The sequence below is a fragment of the Chiloscyllium plagiosum genome, unplaced genomic scaffold (genome assembly GCF_037043375.1).
Source record: "Chiloscyllium plagiosum isolate Xiang-an unplaced genomic scaffold, Cpla_swu_hap1 HiC_scaffold_21, whole genome shotgun sequence".
NCBI classification, from domain to species: Eukaryota; Metazoa; Chordata; class Chondrichthyes; order Orectolobiformes; family Hemiscylliidae; genus Chiloscyllium; species Chiloscyllium plagiosum.
The window spans coordinates 20,057,569-20,072,939 of record NW_028270159.1 but is presented as its reverse complement, the minus strand read 5'-3'; the positions used below and the strand labels follow the sequence as shown (position 1 = coordinate 20,072,939).

Sequence of the window (15,371 nt, the reverse complement as noted above, 5' to 3'; positions counted from 1 at the left end):
TAATCTATGAAGAAAACAGCAAATATAATTTCAGGCAAAGTATGAAGGCATTTGATTCAGTTAATTTGATGAAATATTTAAATTGAAGCCAACAAAAATACTTACTTTGCAAAATTAGCTAAGTTTTGAGTAACCTTGGCAATTAAAGTCAAAGTGCGGGCTGTGCGGTCATCTGGGTATTCCTGCAGAAGGTTGAAGAGAGAAGGGGACATAATGGCCGGACAGAGGAACCGCAGAAAGAGGGAAGCACTAATTAATCTCTCGCTGATGTCAGGACGTCCACGGTTGCTACACTCCTGTCTCCATGATGCAAACACTTCCTTCAGTTCTCGTGGAAATACGCTGTGGAACAATTTGTTATAGTCAAGTGAAATTATTTTCCTTCATTTATATTGTCGGTACTTAAACAGAAAAGAAATATCTTTTAAAGCTAGTGAAAGTCATGCTCATCATCAGAAATGTTAAGATTTTAATAACTAAATTTCTTCTTCAGTTGAAATACTTTATGATTACATAACAAAAATATTATAAATCAATCACAACACAACAAAAGAAATGAAAACATGTTGCATAAAATTTATGGTAACTCAGTTTTATGCAAGAAAAGTTTACTAAAAATACCAGACGTTCTTATTGTTAAAAAGCTCCTTTAGGATCATATTAACTCAGGTGCAGGAATATTCCTTAAGTCTGCTCTATCATTCTAGATCACGGGTGATCATCATCCTCATTATCATACTTCTACACCATCCCCATATCATTTAATATCATTAGCAACTAGAAATCTATCAATCTCTGTCTAGTTAATGACTGAGCTTCCACAATCCTCTGGTATGAAAATTCCAAAGATTCACGACCCTCTGAATGAAGAATTTCCTCCTTATCGTGGTTCTAAATGGCTTGACTTTCATTCTGAGACTGTATCCTCTGGTTCTAGACCCAACATCTAAGAGAAACATCCTTTCTCTGTCTGCTCTGGCTATTTCTTTAAGACATTTGCAAGTTTCTATGCAATGAATTCTCATTCTTCTAAACTCCAGAGATTCTACACAATTAAAAAGCTGAATTTAGAACACAGAAAAGCGTAGCACAGGAACAGGCTCTTTCTTTACTGAATAAGTGTTGTTTGAACTTTTGTTGTGCCCTCCATGATTAATAGTAATGGTGATGTACTTACCCAATGGAGAAATAAGGGCTCTAGTCATTAAAAACACACAATAAATCATGACAGTACTTTTCAGTTTCATTTTGTTGAAGAAATTATGTTGCATTAGTTGCACAATTGATTTTTTGATGATAATTATTGACAAGACTCATAATACATGTCTGTAATAAATATTTAACAATTTATACATTAAAACAGATTAATATTGAAATTGTTAATAATTTATATGTAATGCTCCAGTTTACTTGTAAACAAAGTGACATTTTTTGTGAACAGTTTTACAATTGGTTGTTTAAAAACTATTTTATGGAGAAGTGTGCATCCAATGATAGTTGTCTTTTTTCAAAAAATATGGAATGCTTCACAAATTTGCGTGTCATCCTTGCGCAGGGGCCATGCTAATCTTCTCTGTATCATTCCAACTTTAGTATATGTGCTGTAAAAGCAGCCACAGATAGTTGTCTGTTAAATAAGTATAAAATCTTACTCATATAATAAGGTCCTACCATTTTGTATTGGAGTTAGTATTGTGTCTCCTCTATTTTAAAGTTAAAGTGCAGAGCTAAATGCTACTGTTTTATCAAAGGGAATTATGAGCTCCCAGCATTGACAGGTCTCTCACTGGTAGAGGGATGTAGCAGATAACATTTTCAAGGACAACAGCATACAAAGGTCATACATCTCCATTTAAGTCCTATTCCCTAAGGGCTACATATCAAAGATAAAAGCACCTTCAAATATTAGCCTGCATTGTAAGTAAGTTTCCATTAATAGTGATATGATTTTCAACCATGTGATTTATAAATAGTTAATAATGATAGAGTTACTAATTAAATTTAATGCACTACACAACCAAAATTAAACTATCCTCTCAAATGTGCAGTGTAAGAATATGAATGAATAACATTTTGACACAGTAATTAACAAACTCAGTTATTACCCTGATTTTTGTGATAAATCAATTTTTGCCAGTAAGATATCATGCACGCAACAGTAATCAGTTGATTCTGATTAACAAGAGCTTGAAAAATATTCTTTTGTGTAAGTTTTACAGCACAGCACAGATTAAAGACCTTAACCAAAACCAGTTGTCTTTGATTATGCATCTACCTTTTTAAATCTAAATTTGTGCGTATTAAAAACTAGCCAATGTAAAATATCACAGACACCCAATATTTTTTACATGATAAAATTAACATGGCTGTGAAAGATCTGTCCATCTGCATACCAACCAGTAAAGGCTCAAAAGATGCTGCAGGTGAAAATGTCTCGGCAGCTACCTAATGAACTGGGAGGTGGTAAAGGCTCTGTGTAAATAAAAGCCTTTTTCATTATTAAATCACTGCTAACAACTTTAAAGGTGTATAAGTTATATTAACAATGCCATCTGAGTTCATTTTCACATGATAATCCACTGTTATCATGACTGATTGAAAGGTGAAGAGGAAAATTATTTGGGATAAGAGCTGGACAAAAATGTCCGTAAACATACATTAAGGGAAAATGCTTCTCTTTCCAAAGAAATATTTCTTATTGAATACTGGAGTGATAATGATCACAGTTATCTATTGCAAAATAATCCAACCTTGTATACATTTTTAAGCATCTGGTTACTATCAGAGTGAATAGAGACATTGCCAATGTTTTATTTGTTAGTTAAAAAATTGTCAAGGTGTTAGAACAACTCCTGCAGAAGATTTAAGGGAAAAGTGATGATTCCAAACAATTACCTAGAAAACCTTTCCTCACAGTATTATACACACTCTTCTACAGGTGGACAAGATGCATTCAAGTTTCAAATTACCATTAGATTTCCCTGGCCCCTAATAAAATAAAAATATATTGCTAGTGCTATAAATTAAAACTGGACCCCTGCTAATTTACAATGTATTTCTCCAATAAGCACCAACCTCCCTCCCTAAAGGCTCTTGTGGGTGTACCTTTGTAGGTGTAACTATCCCCATGGATTGCAGCAGTTCAAGAAAATTGCTCTCCACCATCTAGTCAAGGACAATTAGACATGGACAATAAATGCAGACCTTGCCCTCAATGTTCACATCCCATGAAATAATTAAAAAGAAATGCTACCGAGCATTAATGATCAGTCAAAGTTACAAGGAAGACTATAAAAATTATTATAGGTATTCAGTGAGGCAGTTTAGGAGTCAGGCGGTGGAATTTTAAATTTGTTCTTTAGGCTTCTGCTGTACGTAGCAATTCACATTTGCTGTTTGTTATTTAATTGTACAACAAAAATAAGATAAAGGATAGATATAATGCATGTGTTCATTATTTGTTCTGGGGCTGACAGTAATTAAATATAGTTAATAATTTTTTATAACCTACTGGATTTTCCGTGCTCAAATCTAAAATCTATACTTCTTAGAAATTAAGGAACATTGCACAGATGGAAACTAATTACAAGTTTTGTATTTAATCCCTATGACTGCTATGAAAACTATTTAGAGTCATAGAAGCAAAATAAAGCTTAAACACATTAATTGTTGTTTATAAATAAACATACTTGGTAATGAATATACAACGTGTTTCAGACTAAATGTACATCTGCTCTTTAAGTCTGAAAATAAATGAAATCAAAGTGACAATTCAAAATTAAAACAAAAGATATTTCAAACTGTTAATGGTTCTATCTACATCTGAAAAGCAGAAATATTGAGCAAGGTTTCTGATGCAGCCCTTCATCAGGACAGGGAATGTTATCTTTTTTAGAGACTGAACAATGTGCTGTTTTTTTCCTTTCAAAGGCCTAACTATGTTCATGAACTTACCAAGTGATTAATAAAAGAAAAACATCAATGAAAAGCTTCACTGAAATATAACTGACCAGTATGAGTTAATGATCTTGCAGAATGCCAGCTCACAGCACATTTTCAAGTTGCTCTGATGCTCAGCAAGGTCTCCTGATGAGCATTTGTTTGGATCCACCTCACAATTTTCATCTGATTCATAGAGAGCCTTGATGAATTCTCCTGTTGAAAACAGAAATAAATTATTGCCAGCTAAATATCTCTCTCTTTTAAAAGAAATCTTTAACTTTGATCATGGCAGCACTTATTTAAAGGCAGTAAAAAGCAAAAAATGTGTCTTCTCACATTTTCTATAATCATTAGTTGAATAATGTATTCAAATGCAATCTATAATTAGGGATTTAAAACACTTGAGTATAATGCATTACTACTGGTAGCTGAACTAATATCAATAGGAATACTGAGAAAAATAAGCAGCATCAGAAATCTGTCATTTTCTCAACAAAAGATTGTTGCAAAGCATTACTAGGAATTCATGACAAAAACAATTTCCTACATTCCTAAAAATGCAACTGAAAACATTCCAAGGCAAAATACAATTTAGAGGAATAGTCAGTCTTTCCTGTCTAGACAAAAATGTTAAAACAAACTTTATGTTCAACTATTGACGCAAACATATTCCCCAAATAATTTTCTTTTGATGTGTTGATGTCTCTCATCAAGCTGTTACTGTACCAGAGGTTCTGGAAAATATAACTTTGAAGTAAATGTCTGTCGACTAGAAATTAACTTGTAATTTCACATTATTTATTTTGTTTCTTCTGAAACCAATGCATTCTATTATAATGTTGACCCACAGATGTTGGGTGCCCTCAGTGTAAGGAACATCTGCCAACAGATAACAATTGGATGTAAAGGTAAGATATATGATTCTGATCAAACAACAGGAAATGCATCTCTATGCAGCACATCTGGTTTAGATGGCTTTTCATTATTTTTTCCAGTGATCACATATTATCTATTGCATCACACTCTTTCTTGGAGCAGGGCGAAGATCCAGGAAAACCAATGATAAACAGATGATCAAAGTGTTATAAAAGTGCTGGATATAGGCTCACTTTTGTGATCCTACACATTGCAAACTTATAAACTTGGTCAACCTTTGTGAGAAGGAATCTTGTAGCAGCAGAACACACTTCTGTAGAAAGGAAGGCTTTAACTAGAGAGAACAAATGGAGGTCCTCGTACATTTTCTAGTGGTTGGTCTCATCATGAGAGAATGAGGGCACTACATGATCTTGTTCTCCCAGTTGCAAAAAGTAGATGGTATTAGCCAAACTGAAGTTGGGAAGAAACAGAACTGAAGAATAATACAGAGAAGAAAGTAAGCATACCTAAATTCTACCTGAGGCTAGAATCAAAGTTAAACTATTTAGCTGAAAATTCTCTGCTTCCATTGTTCATTCTTACAGATACAAGAAAATAAAAATGTCCAATAATTTTCACATCACCAAAAAAGTATGAATAAGACCAATTACTTTTTTATTGGTTTGGCTGCAAACAGACACATCCTGCAATGGTTTTCTTTTTATTTCATGTTAGTATTGAATAATTCTGTAATTTTTTTTTAGATTAGATTACTTACTGTGTGGAAACAGGCCCTTCAGCCCAACAAGTCCACACCGCCCCGCCGAAGCGCAACCCACCCATACCCCTACATTTACCCCTTACCTAACACTAGGGGCAATTTAGCATGGTCAATTCACCTAACCTGTCATCTTTGGACTGTGGGAGGAAACCGGAGCACCCGGAGGAAACCCACGTAGCCACGGGGAGAACGTGCAAACTCCACACAGTCTGAGGCGGGAATTGAACCCAGGTCTCTGGCGCTGTGAGGCAGCAGTGCTAACCACTGAGCCACCGTGCCGCCCATTTGTTAAATGAGTAAATTCAACAATGGTATTTCAGTTGCAATCTGCAACGGTTACAAATTACTCCCCATAGCTGCATATTCTTGTCCTTCAAGATTAAACAATAGAGGTGAAGAGGTCATCTTTCCTTCCTTAAAATGTAATATTTAAGTTAAAATATTTAATAATATTTTGTATATTTAAAAATGGTGAGTAGAAGGGCTTATAGTGAGCCCTCCAAAAAACAGACTATTTTCTTATGGACTAACAGATAAAGAATCACTGGAAATTGAAATTTCATTAATTTATTTATTTTGACATAGCAATGCTTTAACATACTTAAAAAGGCACAATTAAAGAAAATTTAGCATATTGTAAATCTCAACTCTGATTGCTTAGTGTTTGTTTTACAAACTTCCTCCTGGCATACCAAGTGCATCTTGAAGATACTTCTGGCCAACCAACTTTAGATACTCTTCTATTGCTTTGGTTGCTAAGGTGTTTTCTCGAAAAATTAGATGTTCATTGTCACCGCAACGATCGACTTCAGACATCATTAAATCTGTCAAGAAATCCTGTGGAAGAGAATATTAAAACCAAGTTACTTAATAACTGAAACAATACCAGAAATAGTTGGAGAAACCCAGGAGGTCTGGCAGCATTTTGAGAAGAGAAAGACAAAAAAAGTTAGCATTTCGGGTTAGGTGACCCTTCTTCAGAACTGATTGTTGCTAGGAAAAGCTATGCTGAAGGGAGTGGGGAGGGGAGAACAAGTATGCAATAGTGGAAACAGAGCCCAGAGGGACAGAAAGATAGGCAGATGAAGGAATGGAGTATTGTAAGCCAGGGAGAGAGGAAAGCTGATAATTAGGACCATTGGTAGGTGAAAACGGGTTAGCACAAGACTGCCGACCAACCTTGTTTTTACTGCCAGTCAGTTTTTGCTTGTATGTTCTCCGATGTCATGGTTACAGTGCTGGTATAAATTCCATGGACTATCCCCTAAACACATCTCCCATTAGCAGAGATTTTTGATTCATTCCTCTAATTAATACTCAATATTTGATTCTAAGTGTTGTTTCCCATTTTGTGTACCATTGACTCTTACTGGCTGACCAGACAGAGGCATCCACAACTTAAAACTATTATTTGTGATGCTAGTTATTTGAAAATAAAATCTTTCCATTCTGACAAGAATTCAACAAAACTCTTGTCGCTGCTTCATTAAATGCTCGGTGGGTTTAGGTTTGTCCAATATCTGCATTTGTGAATTGCTGTGCTCTTCCAGCACCATTGATCCACAATATCTGCATTAGTCCGTCCTATCAATTAGCGGGCCCTCTTGTGATACAGAGGTAGCATCCCTACCCCTGAACCAAGAAATCTGGTTTAAGTCCTACCTGTCGCAGAGGTCTGGTAATAACATCCCTGAACAGGTTAATTAGGAAAACAGGTACAGCAAAACACAACATTGTTGACTAATAGATGAAGATGTATTCATTGTATATCTCCAAAATAATCACCAAAATATCTACTTACTTTGAAACACCACAGAAATATTTGTTCATATGTTTAGATGATGAAACTATACTCAAGTTAGTACTTAGTGCTTTTGAGTAGCTGGCTGTTCAGAAGAATCCTATCAACTGCATAAAAGTGAAGCTTGACATGGCAAACATTATTTAAAGAAAGGTTTTGTATTTCCATCAATCTACATGAAATGCCATTTTTACAGATATTACAGAACAAATTACTTTGTAATCATTAACAAACCAGAGGACTCAATTCTAATACCAACCAACAAAGTGCTGGAGAAATTCAGCATGTCTTGTAGCATCTGTGCAGAGAAAACAGAGTTAATGTTTTCAGTCCAGTGCCCCCTTTTCAGTTTTGAATTGCTGTTTCTCCAGCAATTTCTGTTTTTGTTTGTTTCAAAACTCCAGCAACTACAGTTCTTTAATTTATTTCATTTAATTCTAATACTACACAAAATTGAAAAAATATGTACCTTCTTTCCTGGAGTAGAAACATGAAATATTTTTACTACAACAGCCTGCTTTGAGATGATAGTCATTGCATTAGCTCTCTGTAACTTTCATATTACTCAAACATAATGATGGACTACAATAACTTGTATTCAACACAGAAATTCAGCTACAAAATGTAAACCATTTGGTCATAGACAATATGATCAGAAGAGTGAAATCATTCTGTGATAAGCCTTCCCATTTATTTTAGTAATGGCATGGTTCACCATCATTTAGATGCTTCAGTCAGGAAAGAGGTGGTTAGGGCATTCAATGTACTTGCATGTTAAGGCAAGTGGAGACAATGTCCAAGATAATTAACATTTTATACCAGTCAGTAAACCAACTAGTGAAACTCTCTGAACAAAAGGCAAATTCATTCACACTTGTACTTGGGAGTCAGATTGTCATATTAATTTTAACTATAATGATGTATATTTAAAAGACATGCCTTTATATATTCAAAAAACAAAATGCATTGTAATATTGAAAATAACTTATAGTAGTGTGGAGACCATAGAATAGCGAAGCATATCAATCGCCTTTTCAAAATCATTTTAATTAAATGTTAGTTCAGGTAACATTTTCCCTTTGCTATGGATGTGCAGCTTTTAAACAGACCACATTTGAATTAGGGCAATGATAGAAATGACGCTTTCAAATTTCTCCTCATTCAAATTAGTGCCAGGTCAAATGTTTACAATCACCCTGAATTGGCACTAAATTTCAGAGTTTCACAGGTCTTCGGAAGATCTAGTTATTAAACACTGTGCTAAATTTGCATTCTGATTGGGTTCCATCATTACACAGCATTGGGCTTCAATGTATATAACATATTACTAAATTTATTTTCAAACCACACTGCTGGCAGTTTTTTGCTTACAATAACCACATCATGTGAATGTTAATGATGTGAACCAGAGTTAATCACTGTTCAGTTCAAAAAAAGTTCAATAAGAGGTGAAAGACCTTGATTAATTAAATAGTCACAGGAGGAGAAAAAGTCTTATCCTGTCTTTTAAAGTTGCAAGTTCAGCAGAAAACAAAGCCTGAGAAAGAGTTGAAGGTGAATACAAGAAAAATGCTTTGCAGTGATATTTATTTCAGAATTCTAGCAGCTACAGTATTTTGCTTTTGAATTTTCATTTATTTGTTCAGTTCATGGTGTAAGTAATTATATAAAACAACAGGGAAGCACATTTCTATTATAGAATCATAGAGTCATAGAGATGTACAGCATGGAAACAGACCCTTCGGTCCAACCCATCCATGCCAACCAAATATCCCAACCCAATCTAGTCCCACCTGCCAGCACCTGGCCCATATCCCTTCAAACCCTTCCTATTCATATACTCATCCAGATGCCTTTTCAATTTTGCAATTGTACCAGCCTCCACCACTTCCTCTGGCAGCTCATTCCATACACGTACCACCTTAAACATGAAAAAGCTGCTCCTTAGATCTTTCCCCTCTCACCCTAAACATGTGCCCTCTCGTTCTGAACTCTCCCACCCCAGGGAAAAGACTTTGTCTAGTTATCTTATCCATGCCTCTCATGATTTTATAAACCTCTATGAGGTCACCCCTCAGCCTCAGACGCTCCAGGGAAAACAATCCTAGCCTATTTAACCTCTCCTTATAGCTCAAATCCTCCAACCCTGGCAACATCCTTGTAAATCTTTTCTGAACCCTTTCATGTTTCACAATATCTTTCTGATAGGAAGGAGGCCAGAACTGCACACAATATTCCAACAGTGGCCTAACCAATGTCCTGTACAGTCATAATATTAAATCATTGTGACAATTATAGTACATTGTGAATAACACAAAATGCTGAAAGTACTCAGCAAGTTAAACAGCCAAGTTAACATTTCAGGTCAATGACCTTTAGATGTCAAGCAACTCAGTTTTTTTGCTTTTGAAATAGCAAATTAATTAATCTTTTGGGGAAAAAAGCTGCTGTTAAAAAAATTTTTGGAAATGCATAAAGCCGAACAAGAAAAAAGATCAGGCGGGTGTAGTTGCAAGTCTTTCTGTTCTGTTAATTTTATTTTTTTTTCAGTTGAATTTCTGCAAAATTACACAAACCTACATTTCCCTTTCATGTGTGCGAAATCATCTTAATCTGCCAGTGAAAGAACAGCATCAAGAGCATCTTGTCAAACCACCCAGTATTATTAAAATAAATGAACACATGAATTGCAATAGTTCTTTTGCCTAAATGTACACTGTATTGAGTCAAACAGCTTCCCTTAGTTCTTCAGATTGTTAAGAGAATGGATATGTTTGGCTCAAACAGGAAACAGAATAAGCACCATCACTTAAGGTATTTTCTGGTGCCATGAACAACATTTTGGCAGTAAAACTGAAAGCAACACACTTATATATCCCAAGGTGTTTTACAGCCAACCTTTCAAGTGTAGTCAATGTTGTAACGTTGAGAATGAGACAGCTAATTGGTTCACAGCAAGATCCCATAAACAGCAATGTGATAAGGATAAGCTTTTAAAAAAATATTTACTGAGGGATAAATATTGGCCAGGGAGCTAGGGAGAACTCCCCTGCTCTTCAACCACAGAATACTTGGGGTGTTTTACATTCACCTGGAATTGCAGCTAGGGCCTTAGTTTGACACCCATCTGAAAGACAGGTGATTGTGGCTCACAACTGGTCATTACAGTGTGGGACTCAAGGTTGGTAACCACTTGTGGAAGAATAATCATCAAGAATCAGTGCCTTCAGGAATGGAAGGTTGGGGTGGGGTGTGGAGGAAGGAGGTTAAAAAGGAATGTATCTTATTAAGAGAATAACAACAGTGTAAAAAATATCTCCTTTGTTTGAAGAAGTGTGCATTAGAGTAGAAATAATGCGAGCCTAGAGGTAGCTCAGAGCATTCTGCATTAGAGTGCAGGCTTTCTTTGTGCTTTGAGCTTAGTTTTGCCTTATGGGAATGGGCAAGAGGTCCTTGAACTTAATTATGAAGGGAATCACAGCATCTATCAATCTCGACCTAATGAATCCTTTGAGTCAAAGGAGCTTTAGCCCCTCTTTGACCTGACTAAACAATAGTGTCAGAATTTTCACAGATTCTGACAAACACTGAAAAAAATTCTAAAGGAAGAATCAAACATAAATCAAAACTCTTGAGAAGCCACTCAAGTGATCTTCATAGTTTTACTTTTCTTACTGCAATGTCAAACACAGACTGAAGCAATGTCAAAGAATATTTTTCCCCACCTCAGAAGAACACATGTCTGAAGCTGTTAGAAGAAAAAGTAAAAAGGTAAATATGCCCGAAACGTCGATTCTCCTGTTCCCTGGATGCTGCCTGACCTGCTGCGCTTTTCCAGCAATACATTTTCAGCTCTGATCTCCAGCATCTGCAGACCTCACTTTCTCCTTAAATATATGAGCTTGCCAATATAGTGTGTTCTTGTAATTGTCTTCTACCAGTAAATTAAACACAAAAGGTGACCCTTGTAAAATACAAATGGCAGTAGATACATGGAAACACCAACTTCCGTTCCAAGCACTCACCACAATGATTTGGAAATACATCGCCATTCCTTTTCTGTCACTGGCTCAAATCCTGGACTTCCTTCCCAAATGGCATTGTAGGTCTTTCTACAGTACATGGACTGTAGCAGTTCAAGGTGGCTCACACGACCTTCTTAAGGGAATTAGAAATGGGCAATAAATGCTGGCCAGCCAGTGACACCTACTTCCCACAAGTGAAAAATTAAAACAAAACTGGAGCTGTTCATAAAGCCCATTAATAAGCTAACATAATGGTTATCCAGACTAAGTGATGAAACCATAATAAAATCAAATACTGCAGATGCTGGAAACTGAAATAAACACAGAGACCTTTTTTTAGCGAGCTGGTCACACCACAAGTAAGAGTGATACAGGTAGAAAAAGGTTGAGGAACAACCAAGAAGTCTCGTAAGCATGGACAGGTAATGGCCATTTCCGCCTCTCAAACAGGTACACTGTGTTGGATACTGTTGGGGGGATGGTCTCTCAGGGGCAAGCAAAATCAATCAAGTTTGTGGCATCCTGTTTGGTTCTGCTGGAAAGCAGGGGAGGAAAAAAACTGGGAGAGGGACAGAGGTCTCGACTATAAAGGGAGCTGGCAAGTGGTTCTGTGGCAGCAACTAAGACTCTCGAATAGCTTGTTTCCTGTATTGTGCCAGGGTCAGAGATGTCTCAGAGCAGCTACACAGTATTCTGAAGGAGGAGGGTGAACAGTCAGCAGTTCCGATACATGTTGAACAACATGGCTGAAAAAAGAAATTAGATCTTGCAACAGGAATTCAGAAAATTAGGCAGTAGGTGAAAGATGGACACTATTAAGGTTCAGATTACTATCAATGCCATTTCCTACTGAGTACTGGAATAGGAAAGTAGGTCAGATGAATGTGTGGCTAAAGAGATAGTATAGGAGGGAGGGTTTTAGATTTTTGGATTATTAGGCCAGTTTCTGAGCTAAGTGGGACATGTACAAGCTGGATGCATTGCACCCGAATGGATTTAATATCCTTCCTGGGAGGTTTTCTGCCGTTGGTGGGGTTTTGGTGAAGGAAAACATCACTGCAGTAATGAGGGAGGATATCTTAGAAGGCTCTTCAAATTATGTCATTTGGGTAGAGCTTAGAAATAAAATACGACAATTATTTTGTTGGCCTCCCAACAAAGGAGTAAGTCCCCAGGACCTGATGAGGTGTACACCAGGCTGCAATGGGAGAAAGGGAGGGGATTGCTGGGGCTCTGGCAGAGATATTTAATACTTCATTGGCCAAAGGTGATGTGCCAGATGTCTGGAGGATAGCTAATGTGTTCTTTTGTTTAAGAAGGGCAGCAGGGATAGGCCTAATTACAGACCTGCAAGTCTGACATCAGTAGTAGGGAAATTATTGGGAAATTTCTGAAGGACAGGATTAATCAACACTTGGAAAGGCAGGGACTGATCAGCAACTTCAGGGATAGTCAGCACAGATTTTTTAAAGGGAGTTTCTTCCTGGCTGATGTAATTGATGCTTGAAAAGGTGACTACATATACTGACATGGGTAGTGCAGTTGATGGTTTATATCTGCTTCAGTAAAGCCTTTGACAAGGTCCCACATAGAAAACTAGTCTAAAAGCTAAGAACCTGCGAAATCAAAGGAAAGTGGGCAAACTGGATTACAACCAGGGAGGCAAAAACTGAGAGTGGAGGGATGGTTTTGTGATTGGATCGCTGTGACCAGCAGTGTACAGCAGGGATTGGTACTGGGACACTTGCTGTTGTTACATATGTTAATTACTTGGATGTGAGTCTAGAAGGTATAACTAATAAGTTTGCAGATGACAAAAATCGGTTGTGTTTTTGAAAGTGTGAAGAATGCTATAAAACTACAGTCTGACATTGAACAGCTGGTAAACTGGACAGATAAGTCCCAAGGTGATGCATTTAAGGTCTAATAAGGGAAGGACATATGCAATGAATGGAAGGTCCCTAGGGAGTACTAAGGAATAAAGGGATTTTGGTGGACAGGTCCATAGATCCCTGAAGGTGTCAGCACAGGTAGACATGATGGTGAAGGAGGCATACAGAATCCCTACAGTGCAGATAAAGGCCATTAAGCCCATCAAGTCTGCACCAACTCTCACCTAGACATACCGTCGCCGCCACCAATCCCCGTAATAGTCAAAGATGTACAGCAAGGCAACAGATCCTTTGGTCCAACTTGTCCATGCCAACCAGATATCCTAACCTAATCTAGTCCCATTTGCCAGCATTTGGCCCATATCCCTCTAAACCCACCCTATTCATATAGCCTTTTAAATGCTGTAATTGTACCAGCTTCTACCACTTGCTCTAGTAGCTCATTCCATACACGCACTACCCTCCACGTGAAAACTTTGCCCCTTAGATCCCTTTTATATCTTTCCCCACTCACCCTAAACCTATGCCCTCTAGTTCTGGATTCTCCCACCCCAGAGAAAATACCTTGTCTATTTATCCTGTTGATTTCACTCATTATTTTATAAACCTCCACAAGGCCACCCCTCAGCCTCCGATGCTCTAGGGAAGACAACCCCAGCCTATTTAGCCTCTCCCTATAGCTCAAATCCTCCAACCCTGACAACATCCTTGTAAATCTTTTTTGAACCCTTTCAGGTTTCATAACATCCTTCCGACAGGAAGGAGACCAGAAATGCATGCAATATTCCAAACCTGACTTAGTCAATGTCCTGTACAGCCTCAATTTCTGCATTTCCTATGGCTAATCTGCCTAGCTTGCACAGCTTTGGTCATTACGAGGTAATTTACCATGGCCAATCCACCTGCACATCTTTGGTCTGTGGGAGGAAATCGGAGCACCCGGCAGAAACCCATGCAACTTTACAATTTTATAAAACATTGGTTAAGTCAAAGGTGGAATACTGCATGCTATTCTGGTTGTCATGCTAACACAAGGACTTGATTACATTGGAGAGGGAGCAGAGGAGATTTACCAGGATGTTACCTGGGATGAAAAGAGAGACGGAATAGGCTGGGTTTGTTTATCTTGCAGCAGAACAGGCTAAGGGGGGATCTAATTCAGGTATACAAAATTATTAGAAGCACAGACAGAGTAGATCATGAGGATCTTTTCCCCATGACAGATGTTGTCTAAGACCAAAGGCCATGTGAAGAGTAAGTGATTTGAAGGAGAAAATCATTTTTCCTCCTTTTTGCAAGAAAGAAAAATGACCCAGAGGTTGATAGAAATATGAAACTCGCTGTCTGAGAGGGTGGAGGATGCAAGTACTCTAGCAGCCTTTAAGAAACATATGGATGAGCACTTAAAATGCCAAGGCTTGGTAGGCAATGAACAATTCAGCATGGAAACAGATCCTTTGGTCCAACTTGTCCATGCTGACCAGATATCTTAAATTAATCTAGCCCATATTCCTCTAAACCCTTCCTATTTACATACCCATCCAGGTTTAAGTGTGGTAATTGTACCAGCCTCCACCACTTCCTCTGGCAGTTCATTCCATTGCATACGTGCACCCTCTGCATGGAAAAGTTGCCCCTTAGGTCCCTTTTAAATCTTTTCCCTATCACCTTAAACCTTTGCCTTCTAGTTTTGAACTCACCCACCCTGGGAAAAAGACCTTGGCTATTTACCCTATCTGTGCCGGTCATGATTTTACAAACCTGGAAAAGATCAACCCTTCAGTCTCCAACACTCCAAGAAAAACAGCCCCAGCCTATTCACCCTCATCCTATAGCCCAAACCCTCCAACTCTGGAGACATCCTTGTAAATCTTTCACAACATTTTTCCTCTAGCAGGGAGACCAGTATTGCATGCAGTATTCCAGAAGTGGCTTCACAAATGTCCTTTACAGTTGCAACATGATCTCCCAAATCCTATAGACAATGCACTGACCAATAAAGGCAAACATACCAAATGCCTTCCTCATTATCCTGTCTACCTGCAACTCCACCTTAAAGGAACTATAAACCT

The 15,371-nt window shown here is 37.5% G+C and overlaps 1 protein-coding gene and 1 non-coding gene across 11 annotated transcripts in view; both read right to left on the bottom strand.

Annotated features, from left to right (window-relative positions):
* The window catches only part of LOC122564877 (disabled homolog 2-interacting protein-like), a 699,362-nt gene that overhangs the window by 53,720 nt on the left and 630,271 nt on the right, over positions 1-15,371 (bottom strand). For all 10 annotated transcript variants that reach the window (XM_087998388.1, XM_043720268.2, XM_043720270.2 and 7 more), the window contains 3 exons: positions 6,274-6,418; positions 4,011-4,155; positions 106-342 (listed from right to left, as the gene is read on the bottom strand). In XM_087998388.1, coding sequence (XP_087854514.1) covers positions 106-342; positions 4,011-4,155; positions 6,274-6,418 — 527 coding nt within the window. The remainder of the gene's footprint in view (positions 1-105; positions 343-4,010; positions 4,156-6,273; positions 6,419-15,371) is intronic.
* LOC122565027 (U6 spliceosomal RNA) lies at positions 1,511-1,613 on the bottom strand. Its single transcript, XR_006316063.1, has one exon. It is a non-coding gene; the product is annotated as a U6 spliceosomal RNA (small nuclear RNA).